At 46.9% G+C, this 12,897-nt stretch overlaps 1 protein-coding gene across 2 annotated transcripts in view; it reads left to right on the top strand.

Moving 5' to 3' along the window:
- ERN1 (endoplasmic reticulum to nucleus signaling 1) overlaps positions 1-12,897 on the top strand; it is a 673,099-nt gene that overhangs the window by 398,580 nt on the left and 261,622 nt on the right. For both annotated transcript variants that reach the window (XM_086930909.1, XM_086930908.1), the window contains exons 9-10: positions 8,663-8,741; positions 11,621-11,786. In XM_086930909.1, the coding sequence (XP_086787035.1) occupies positions 8,663-8,741; positions 11,621-11,786 (245 nt within the window). The remainder of the gene's footprint in view (positions 1-8,662; positions 8,742-11,620; positions 11,787-12,897) is intronic.

The following is a 12,897-nucleotide window of genomic DNA, read 5'->3' as shown; positions in this document are numbered from 1 at the left end:
AAGTGAACTATGTGACAACCCTGCTGGGCTACAGGGAGTGACGGAAATGCTGTGGGATTCATTTTTTGTTAAAAATACAACAAGCATTTGCAATGCAATCGGTCTCGCAGCATTAAAGTTTGAGTTATTGGCATTGTGTATGACAATGCGTTGCATAAAGTTTTTAGCAAACTTTGAATTGGTGAGCAGTGAGTGTGTGCAAGAGTATGCTGTTGCTCACAGCCGTTATTATTCACATAGCTCTGATGATGCACCTCATGCACGGGGCTGACGCACTTATTATTCACACAGCTCTGATGATGCACCTCAGGCACAGGGCTCACAGCTGTTACTATTCACACAGCTCTGACACTGGGCTGACAGTTATTATTCACACAGCTCTGATGATGCACCTCAGCACGGGGCTGACGCCGTTATTATTCACACAGCTCTGATGTACCTCAGCTCGGGGCTGCCGGCAGTTATTATTCACACAGCTCTAATGATGCACGCACGGGCTCACAGCTGTTACTATTCACACAGCTCTGACACTGGGCTGACAGTTATTATTCACACAGCTCTAATGATGCACCTCAGGCACGGGCTCACAGCTGTTATTATTCATACAGCTCTGATGTACCTCATGCACGGGGCTGACGCAGTTATTATTCACACAGCTCTGATGAAGCACCTCAGCCACGGGCTCACAGATTTATTATTCACACAGCTCTGATGATGCACCTCAGCCACGGGCTCACAGCTGTTATTATTCACACAGCTCTGATGATGCACCTCAGCACGGGGATGACGCAGGTATTATCCACACAGCTCTGATGATGCACCTCAGCACGGAGCTGCCGGCAGTTATTATTCACACAGCTCTGATGATGCACCTCAGGCACGGTGCTCACAGCTGTTATTATTCACATAGCTCTAATGATGCACCTCACGCACGGGCTCACAGCTGTTTTTATTCACACAGCTCTGACACTGGGCTGACGCAGTTATTTACACAGCTCTGATGATGCACCTCAGGCATGGGCTCACAGCTGTTATTGTTCACACAGCTCTGATGATGCACCTCACGGCGCACTGTCCCTTTGTACAGAGTTGAAATACACCTCTCCTGCTCTACTAACAAAGGGCCCCAAATGACTCGTACGTCACCGCTTTCGGTATCTTATCGAGTTTATCAATCATGGATATATCGGCCCACCACTCCACATATGCATGTTACGAGCAGTCACTCCACGCTGATCTCCGTCTCATTCTGCGAGGGGCAGCAGTGCACACTGTTTCAGTAAGTGCGAAATGGAAGGATGCTGTTTGAAAGTGCGTGCACTGAATGTATTGTTTGGTACATACCTGTGTGCTGTCGAATCAGCCGTAAAATGTCACGTTGTGCGGGGGAGGGGGGGGGGGCTGCGTGCAGCTGTGCTACTATTGAGGCTTGCATAAAGATCGGGCCACTGGGAAATACTGGGGGGAGGAGGGTGCTGTGTGCGTTTGTTGCACAGGTTAGGGATGCTGCTGTAAACACGTGTACAATATTTGCCCTGTGGTGTTGCTTTTTTGCAGTAATAAAGAAAGACACTTTAGAATAACGTGGCTGTTGAAAACTTGAGACATGGCTGCTTGGTTTATTTTTTCACTCTCGTGCCATGCTCGTTTTCATTGTTGTCCTGAGAGGGGTGTGCAGCAGTGTTATCATGTATGCCGAAGTACTGTAGAATTGGCATCCCATGTATGAAGAGAACTCTAGGCAGCTTGGGGGACTCGGTCGAGGTCTTTCACCAAAACGCCATCTTTTAATACAAACAGTTGATTGTTGGACGCTGCATTTCTTGGAATCCAGTGGCCTTAAGAGTAGCCACGAGAAAGACTGTTGAAATGTATAAGGCTGTAGAAGCCTGGGCATGCGTTCCTTCTGCTATGCTACATTTACATCCATAGCATAGAGGCGATTGCTTGAATTAATACGGTCTCTCTGCGAATAATATATTCAGTCCAGACAGAGAAAGTAGAACTTTTCAACATTTTGACCCGAAACTGGGGGGAGGTGCCAATTAGAACCTTAGTATCGGGGCATAACCACCCCTCTGGGGTTGCACCTCTGTCTGTCCTGGTGGACTCTGCAAAGTATTTTCTGGTGGCTTTTTAGTACCTCCAGGAATTGGGCTTCTGCTGCTTCAGAGTGGACAACCACCTGCCCACACTCCTGGGAGCGCCTTCTCTCTATGTGAAGGTGCTCGCGGAGAGCATGCTCTCATTGGGGGCCACCTAGAGTTGGGATGGGCATTAGGACCGGCCTGTTTCCAGAATCAGGGACGTAGCTTCAGGGGGATGATTGGGGTGTTACAAACCCATAATTGATGTCCTTTCTGGTGAATAGTTTAGTACAGGTGCCTTCAGTCGGGTATGGTGAGGTGTCTGTCGGATTTCACAAGGAATTTGTGCATACACACAGACAAAAACGCACACACCCTCTCTGGTTTGAAAATCTTCGAAAATATTGGCAATTTAAAAAAAAATGTTTTTTTCTCATCTAGCACCCCCACCAATCTGTATTATTTTAGCTTAACACTGCTCCTAAAGCCCCTCTCATAAGCCCTGCTTGTTTGTATTATGTATTTTAACATTGCACCTGAAGTGAGTGTTGGAAAACCTGAACCTCACATCCCCCTCTCAAGCGATGCCCCTGATCAGAGCCGCCTGGCTCTAGGAATGCAAGTCATACTGTATATGGAGTGCGGAAAGGGGTCCCTCACTGCTGCTTGTGTTCTTCTGCTCTCATAACACGCTTTTGCATGACACGAAAATACTATGAAGATAAACAGATTTAATTCAAAACAGGCGAAGTGGAAATAATCTGCTCGGTGCCCAGGAGCGTCAGGGCATCAGTGTCTGTAGGGGGGTTGGCGAGAGAAGCATCGGTGTTTCATGAAGTAGGGCGGCATGGTGAGGCTTTCATCCGGCGAGTGTACTGACTGGTGGCAGGGTCACAGGTGACAGGGTGGTAGTCTGGGGAGTCTGACAGTGATAGGGAGGTGGGAAGGTGGGGTTTGTCGGTGTGCAGTGACAGGGTCTAGTGGCTCAGTGTGTGGAGAGTGCGAGGGGCAAGTGTGTTGCCTGGGCTGTCAGTGCTGGTTGGGTGAGGGATACTATGGCAATGGTATAGAAGTGTGGTCAGTCAGTGCATCAGTCTGTCAGTGCTACTCTGTGTGTAGGATGTTGTCAGGGGGCGCCAGCGTGCAGGTTGCGGTGCCTGAGTCGAAGGGGGAAAGGACCTTCCGTGTATGTCAAGGTTATCGTTGAGAGTTGTGTAGAAGTGTCTGTGTGAAGAGTGGCATGGTTTTAAAGACAGCGTGGGTGTCGGTGTGCGGGTTTGATGGCATCAGATTGTAACTGCAGACCGTGACAGCACTGTGGGTGCTCGTGTGTGCGGGGCTGGGGGGGGGGCTGCCAGTATTGTCAGGTATGTGGCTCCGCTCCCTCCTGCATCCACGGTTCAGAGGCCGCATTCCTTCCCTTGGCACCGGCGGCCCTGGGGGATGAGCGCGCACAGCAAGGTCTACCCCGGGGGCAGTACACAGGAGCCCCGCCCAGGGGCACGAACGAGAGATGGGGACTGGCGCATCCAGGGCCATTGAGAGGCGCAGCACTGAGGACCCCCACCCGGCACAGGACAGCAGCCAGAGCTACTGCAGAGAGGCAGCAGCCCAGAGGCGCTACATGCATTCATTCCAGCCACCGAGGGGGCGAACCAACGGTGCCAAGGAAAAGAAAGGTGCGGCTCGTAAAAAGAAAGGCGAAAACTATCGGCGAACAAGACGACAAGACAACTTATTAGAGGATTGTAGGTTTCTAAAAGTTTTCAAAAAATAATAAATAACCGGGTCGGACAACATTTCACCTTGCATACACCAGGCAGGTGGAGATGAGGGGTTTCTGAGACTAAAGTCCCAATGCAAAACCTCGGAGCGCAGGTGAAGTGTCGCATGCGCCCGCAGGTCTAACAAGCACTGAGGAAGTCGGCGCGCACCAGACGCCGTCGCAGCGTCGGATTCCGACGCGCGCCTTGAGTTTGGGCCGCGCGACGTCACGTGAGCTGTCTACGGTAGAAGCTCACGCGCGCGACCCGATCCGAAAGCGCGCGTCGGAATCGGACGCTGCCATAGGGAATGCTGGGCGCACGGCCAGCCTTGTAGCCACATTCCAGCTCGTTGTCGGCTGAGACGCCGGCTATAGTTCTCTGGCGAGAACGCGCTTCGCGCGTTACTAGCCGAGACCTAAAAGTAGGCACCTGTAAATGAGCTGTACATATACTTCAGAATATATGAGCCATTAGGAAAGCAAAAATGAGAAAGATATGTTGTATTTGTGACGTGAAGGAAGCTAAGATTTTAATAGGATCAAGACAAATCAAGATACTTTAACTTGCAACAAATTATAAATATTCAATGAAATCCGTTTTATACACAGTTATTTGTGTGCTATATGGTTTTATAAGTGAAACCGTATGTCCGTGCAAATTTAATGCCCATTTTAATGGAAAATGTGCGGTCTGTAAAAGACGGTCGTTACCGTGCAGTCATTAAGTAATAATTTTGCAACATTATGCCCAAAAGGCCTCACCAACTGCATAGTACACACTTATAACACTGAATACAGTTGCTACACTTTGTGTGCAGCTAGGATTTTTCACAATCCCTGGGATGACTTCTGTGATGTAACATCGATGTGTGCCCTCACGCTTAAAATTGTACCTGCACCACTTGTGCAAAGGTGCTCAACTATTTCCCCAAGTCAGGTTATAAAACAAACTCTTACAAGTATTCCAAAGAAGCCTTTGGGTGAGCCTTCCAGTACTTCACAAAGCCATTTCAATAGAGGATGTGCTCACTATACGTGATCATACACAATCACCCCACTCGTGTATTACTTTCCCACATAAATTGAGAAATTGGGATGTGGCCTAACGACCAGAGCTGCCAACTTTGGATCTGGGGAACCTGATTGGAGTCCCAGCATTGGCTCTGGGCAAATCACTTAATCTCCTGTACTTAAAAATAAATTAATCTGATTTTGTGTAATGTAATCTGCTGCTCATGTACAGCTCTCCAGTGCCGTTGTGCAGTGTTTGCACTATATAAAACTGCTATTTTATATTCTGCTGCAGAAGGGATGTTTCAGATTTCCTCTAATCACTTGTATCAACATCAAGAATTTTCAGATGCCTTGTGATTTTATTGAACAGATGCCACAGGCTATCGTCCCAATCTTAAACATTGTCCACCTCCAGTGCAGCTCACCATCTGCCTCTATTACGGCCAGATCGGTATCTTCACAACAGTTAGATAAAGACATATCGAAGGACATAGTCAAGGTTATGACATGTACAAAAAGTTGTTGTTCGAGAGGAACGCAAAAAATTGTAAAGGGTATGTTATTTTGATAATTGACAGCATTTTGAAATCGTGTCAAATATTACTTTAAAAAAATCACCTCTGTTTGTTGAAGCTAGGTGGGTCGGGAAGGTTTGTCATTCTGAAAATTGTGCATTTGTTCTAAAATGTTTGAGCAGCAGTGATCCAAGCCAACTAAAGCTAGAGTTCCTGTGCCTTGCCGTTTATTTACTTAAAAAAAAACAATATGAAATTCCATCAGCGGTAAATTCCCTCAGTATTGCGTTCTCGTTTCAGCTTCGCTTCTGTGGAAAAGATTAATCTGTGCCCCGTACTGAAAGCCTTACAACTCCTGGAATTCCATCGTAGGGCACCGTTTTTTCCGATCAATGATGGCAAGCGTAGGTGCTTACAATGTTGTAAGCCTGTCCTATGGTACCCGGGCGGGATCTTCTGTGCAAGATGAGTAGATTAATCTGTGTAACCATTTCAACGTCTTTTGTGTATTTCTTGGCCTGTATGGTAATGCATCTGAGCTAAAACCCAATCCAATGTTACTGTATATAAAAAACAATGCTGTAAGCCAAAGCCACTTGCACTTGAAGCAAGACGGGATAAACCTCTCGTTCAATGGTTCCAGTGAATGTGTGGTGTAAAGAGGATCCTGGGGATTCCCTCTTTCCTCTCACACGTTGCAGTAGTTTTGAGGGACAACTATATTCACAAATGTTAGACGCAGTATTTTTTTCTATTTGTTTGTTTTGTGTTTCAACCTTCACCGCACTGCTTCGTGCCTGCACGGTGGTAATTGTGGTCTTGGAAACTGACAGACTTGTCAGCTGGATTAAAGCCGCTCCCTCGTATAATCTTGGCATGGTGGGCTTCTGACCACTGCCAGTGTAGGGCTGATTACCAAAGCTGCAGGGTTGTGCCTTCCTTCGCACCATGGGAGTACAGAGAGCCTGCTTGGGATATCTGAGAAGGGGCCACGGGGAGTCCAGAGGAGAGCGTGAAGATAACTGGCATGTTATCCGCTTGCGGTTGATCCTAGTACAGAGGTCTTCAAACTTTTTGATGCCGAGACCCCCTTGTAAAACCTTTTTAGGCGTAAGGACCCCCTTCCGACAAACGTTTCTAGAAACTGGTACTCCTCATCACCAACTTTTGACAACCATAAATGCGCCTGTTAGACCTCATCACATCCATCCATCATTCATCCACCCACACTTTCACACATCAATCCATCCACCCTTTCATCCTTCCATCCATACATCCATCCTTCATCCATCCACCCTTTCATCCTTCCATCCATACATCCATCCTTTACCCATCCACCCTTCAATCCACCCATTCATCCACCCACCCTTTCATCCATCCATCCTTTCATCCATCCACCTTTTCACACATCCATCCATCCTTCAGCCTTACATCCATCCATCCACCCATCATTCATCCACCCACCTTTTCGGTGCCTCTCTCATGTGGGAGGGGATCAGTCTCTCTCTGCGTCTTCTTCCTTCTTCTTTCCCGCTCATGGGCGGGCATCTCTGTGCCTCCCTGCTGGGGGCGGGGAACGTGTGTCACGGGACCCACAGCTCCGGGCGCGCAACATCCATTTCCCCCCTCAGCTCGTGTATGTGAGCCCGTGTATGTGAGCCCAACTGAAACAGCTTCAGGGACACACACAGCCACACCCGTGTACTTGACAGGTATTTAAAAGACCTTTTACTTCTTGATGAGGCGTTGATGTTTTTCACATCTCGGTGTGAATTAGGCCTCCGCTGTGAGCACCCTCGATCAGCCCAATGCCAGGAACTGCACTCTGCAGAATCTGCGACCCCCTTCCCAGAACTCCACGACCCCCCTGGGGGTCGCGCCCCACAGATTGAAGACCTCTGTCCTAGTACAATTCCAGTTGCAGGGACCCAATGGAGAGAGATCTCGGGAACAAAATCTAGAGTCAACTCTAATGGAGAGTGGCCCTTGTTCAAAGTGCACTCTAAAGTCTCAAGGAGAAGCCTTTGCTCGCTATGGATGACAAATCCTAGTACACGATACTCCAGAAAACACAGGGTAAGCCTGCGAGTCCTCGGTTCAAATTCAGAATAAATACGCTTTTACGCTAAATCAGAGCAGATGTTTATGGATAGGCCTCTTACTGGATGAAGCCTAATGGAGAGTAATCTCGTCAACATATATGAAAAGCTGCAACGGGGAAACGTTGGGACAAAGTACTAGGTACATTTCAGAGTCTTTAACGGTCTGATTTTGTTGGCAACTTTATAGTCTGCATTAAACGCGGATAGGGAGAACAAGCTAGTTCTTTTACAGTGAGGGTGGTATTATTGCTTCTTACTTGCACATGTTAGCCTAGCCGTGAAGAGCCGGGATTTACGGTATTCAGAAGTCTGTCAGGCATCGAACATTTGTGTTGCTGTTGAAAAAGCCAGAAAAGTTGGCACAGACACAGACTGGTATGAAAAAGCCTGTGCGATTGGCTCCAAGAAACCAGCCCAAGGCAAAGGGAGCAAACAAACGGTAACTCAAGGAGGCGGAAGCATTGTTATGGGATGTCTTGTCCTTTTGCTAATGTCCGGTGTAGACTTTCCAAAAGGATTTACAATCTGTCATCCGGGCGGAGGGAGCTATTCTGCTGCCCATTTTGAAAGTAAATCAGTGAAAACACAGTAGATAAACAAAATGTGCTCCGTCTTGTTCATTTCCCCTAACAGTTGAGGACTATTTGCATTTGTTTTCCTTTATTCACCCGCTCCCTTGCTGACTAAATATGGTCCTACTGTGCGGCACCCCCTGTATCTGTTTTGTTCTGTCCGCCCATATTTCCCGCAACCAGATGTAATACGAACACTTTCCCTAAGCACACCTGTAAAAGAGACCCTATAGCGCCCCCTAGTGGGATCCTTCTGACCTTACCTTCTGAATTACCAGTAGCTGCCAACCGGAGGACAAGGCCGCACATGGTAACTGTAGCCAGAGAGGGATGTATGAAACGGGCGCTTCAGATTAGAGTGGATTGCCTTTATTGTTCCAGTGGTGGTATATTGGTGCGATAGCAGAGAACCGGTTGCCGAAGGGGGACAGACCGATGTGAGATGGGCTGTGTGGGGTGTACATCTGTTCTGCTTCGGACATTAGGGCAGCCATGCTTTAAAGAACTAGTGAGATGTCCGAGTGTCCTGCAGGGTCGCCGGCTGCACATCATTGGGTGGAAGAGGGAGCGTGGCTGTCTCTATTAACGTGCTTTCTTCTGCTTCCAGGCCCACGCTCTACGTTGGCAAGTATTCCACAAGCCTGTACGCTTCGTCATCGCTGGTGCACGAAGGAGTCGCCGTGGTGGTGAGTAGCTCAGCAGCCATGACCAGTCAGACATCCCATTCTGCGATCAGGGGCCTTTCACCCAGAGATCACTTTTCTAATTAAGTTGCTGGTGTTTGCCCCAAACGAGACGCCCTTTCTTTGTAAATAGATGGACTGTGACGGATCCTGTCATAACAATGGAGCTTATGGGGGGAGGAATGGAGTAGATTCCTTTGTTCTTTCTTAGGGATCTGTAACTAGTAAGGTTTGTTGGCCCTTCACCTACAGATAACTGCATATAAAATACAACGTACACACCTTAAATGAAAATTAAATGCAACGTAAATGTATGAGTAGGGAAAGCAATGTTCTGGTAGGAAAGCTCGGTTGGTTAATGCAGTCACTTCAGATGTCTGAGCGTAACCACAGTCACTCATTTGAATCCTGATCAATGCACTGGGCTAATAGTGACGTGTATTTGTGGTGCTCAGAAGTCAAATACTGTGACAAAAAGCACTGTGAACATGTAAATCATATAATTAAAAAATGTATTATACACACTATGAATAGCCTGTCGTGAAAAGTGCAAAAAGGATGTGTCTACATGTTTACAGTGTTTTCCAATGTTATGTTTTTAGTAATACGCTGACTGGACCCAGTACTTATCTTATTTATAGGTTTCCGTTAACGGGACAATTCCGGATTCTACCAATTAAAGCTTCTATTGACTTCCAAGCAATCTTAGAATTTAATGATTAACCAATTGAACACATTTACATTTCTATATAAAACAGAGACCCTGGAGAGAAAGTGTACCTCTATTTAGCTGCCTCATACTTCACGGTACAGAGCCCTTTTATTCTCTCCTTTCAACCTGTGGCAACTCAACTGTTAAGACATGGGTGTCTTTAGTAAGAAGTATGGGAACTATTTATATCAAATTATTAAAGCCTGGGAACGCCGTTCTCCCGACCACTTCGACCTCTGGTGCCCACCAATGCCCAGCTGTGGTTTTCAGGGAAATCAATGTACAATAGTGGCCCCACACCTCTTCAGATACACAGAAAAAATGCATGTGAAGGACGTATGGCGGGTCATTACTGATGTACAGCAGTCTTGATTCAGGAGTACTCTCCATGACTGTGTTCAAGTTACCTGCTCAGTACTCGAAGCAGAATCTCTGACCAAAATATTCTAGGTCTCTGGGTTGCATCATTAGCATGTACGTTTCATTCTACTCTTGTAGTTCTAATTTGGTACTTATTCAGCACCCACCGGACTGGAGTGGAGGGCCAGGGGTGGGAGTGTGTGTGTGTGTGTGTGTGTGTGGAGGGGGGGGGGGTGGGGGGGGGTGGAGGGTGTTGTGAGAGTAAAAAAAAAAAAAAAAGACTAACCTGTGCCAGCCGAAAGCCTCTCCGTCCTCTTCCTTCCAGTCCCAGCTGCTAGCAGGAAGCACCCAGGATCTCCTGAACCAATCACAACGCTGCATTGCAGTGTTGTGATTGGTCTGAGCGCCGTGGTTCGTCACTCAGACGGAGGGCTTGCATGTTCCTCATCAGGCTGTATAATGCAGCTTGGTGGGGAAGATACAAAGTGCGCATGACTGTTTGGCCGGCCCAAGAGGGCAGCCCAAACAGTCATGTGCACTTAGGGAGTGGAAACCACCACTCCTCCTCCTGCTCTTGCCAGCCTGCCTGCCACTGACTGCAATAGAAAAAATAAAATGATAATAACAATATGTTATCATTTTATTTTTCCTTTGAAGCTGTGGCTCAACGCTCCTCCACCTTAGCGGAGAAGCCGCCACTGCCTTCAGTATGACTTCACTTTCCTTTCGTTGTCCGAGGATGACTTTCCAGGCGGTCCAGAGGTTTCTAGCATAGACAAGAGCCTGTAGGTCCGTAAATGTGAAAGGAGTGTGCGTCTGTTAGGTACATTTGTCAACCTCAGCGAGGTTTCCACTTGGCAGAGTGATTCTGGAGTGCTGGGGCAGAGTTGCTTACATATAGTTAACTCCTGGGAATTTATGCAAAGTAACACACTGTACATCCTATGCTGCACCCACATTAGCTTCACTGGCTCCTCTTTCACAAGTGCAGCCAGACCAAACTTCTCCGGCACATATACAAAGCCCTGCACGACACCGGACCAGAATACCTGAACAGCCGCATACACTTACACACCAGACAACTTCTCTGCCTCACTCCCACTTGCACAACTCTCCGCGTCCGCAAAAGCAAAACCGGAGGTCGCTCATTCTCCTACATCGCACCCAAGACATGGAGCGACCTCATCAGAGCTTCCTCCTCATCCTCCTCCCTTCTTGAGTTGTGCAGGAAGCTGAAGACCTGGCTATGCATACAAGCACCTTTGGACCAGACACCTTGCCCACACTCCAGGAGGATGCCCCCACGGATGATTAGTGCGCCATGCAAATCAACATACCATACCATTACTTTAGTCATTTGCACTTTTGAGTAGTTGTAATTCACGGAGCACGTTTCTCAAATCCTCATGATCCGTTGCCTGGCTGGTTCCATTGTTTTTACATCCTTGTTGCACTTCTTACATGTAGTGAGGCTCAGTCATTTGATCCCGAGACCTGTCACTTCCAGTAGGTCTGTGTCTCCTATCATTCTGTGGAGCGGCCAAGCGCTGAAGGACTGCCGGAATCTCAATTTGGGTGTACAAAATAAACTCCCCTAGTGGTGTTCTGCAGGTTGACCCGCTTGTAAATATTTTAAGGAATATGCTTCTGAGACCGGGGTCAATGTTTGAGGAGACCCTCTGCAGCCAGGCTCCTGGTAATGACTTGATAAGAGCTGTACTGGGGTGTGGGAAGAGACAATCATATTGTGTTTCCAATGGAGAACGTTTCAAGCAGTCTCTTGTGTTACAGAATATGGTTTCTCTTCTAGCCACGAGGCAGAGCTATTCCGCTGCTCGAGGGTCCCAGTACGGACGGTGTCACCATCGAAGACAACGGGGAGTGTGTCATCACCCCTAGCACAGATATCAAGTTTTCTTCAGGGCTTAAAGAAAAGGACAAGTTTAATTTCTGGCGAAATCACTGGCTTCTGATCGGTTAGTATAATTTCTTCTTTTCTTGCATATAATGGACTGCAGCGCCATCTTGTGGATGTTGCAGGTTGTTGTTTTGATCACAAGATTGGCCACGTTCATCGTTAAAGGCTTTATTGAAAAGGCACAGAATTAATAACGTGTACTGTGAATATTTTGAATGCAGGGACACCGTAAGGATTCTGGGGCCCCTGGGCCAAACGTATTTTGGGGGCCAAACGTATTTTGTTGCCCCCGTTTGGACCACCTTTGAATATATGATCCAATTTCCGCTTTAGCCAAGTCACTGGTTCAAATTTTAAATGTGTTTACATATAACATTCAGTTATAGTGACGTGTGTATTCGATATTGTAACCCAGCAGCAGCTCACAAACGTTATTGCAAATACTCTGTTACCCCCCCCTTTGTCATATGTGAAGTTCTGTTTTGATCTAAAAAACTTTATGTATGTTGCATGAAAAATAAACACAACATATTTCTGCAAAATGTCTGTAAGGAGTCTCAAACATGACTCTCATAAAAAATAAATTCAAGGAAAATGGTATTTAAAATAGTCTGTTTAAGAACTGTTTAAGGTCACCAGGGCAAGACTCTCTGCAGAACAAAGCTGGCTCTCTTAAGGGGAGAGAGGGGGGAGCTGAAAAGCTGGACCCTGGGCCAGAGCCCAATTTGCCCATGCCTTAAACATGTCTGTTTGAATGTAGCTCTGAACATTTGTTCGCGCCAACAAAGGTAGCATTTGATCAAACTAATGTAGTAGTTACTTCAGTACTCCCACACTAAGAACTTTGTGTGTTAATACAACACAGTTCAATAAAAACACACACTTCAAGATTCTGGCAGAGCGAAAATTACAGATTGCCCCAACTTGCGCTCTCTTGAACAATGCAAACTGAAATGGGCATTATAGGAAGTTGGAGTCCTAAGAAGGGCATTGTAAAAGCAAAGTCTATAAGCAGGGATTTCATAGAAGCTTGGAATGATTGACGAGAACAGCATTATAGACCGATACCAAGTGCGATCACTGAGGCATTGTGGAAACTTGAAAAGTATTGTTTGCCCTACCAGACTACCATTTGCTTCCATAGTTACCCTGAATTCCTTATTTGAGAA

The sequence above is a fragment of the Lissotriton vulgaris genome, chromosome 7 (genome assembly GCF_964263255.1).
Source record: "Lissotriton vulgaris chromosome 7, aLisVul1.2, whole genome shotgun sequence".
Classification (NCBI taxonomy): Eukaryota; Metazoa; Chordata; class Amphibia; order Caudata; family Salamandridae; genus Lissotriton; species Lissotriton vulgaris.
Note: the sequence above shows the minus strand (reverse complement) of the source record. Positions and strands in the feature narration are given on the sequence as shown.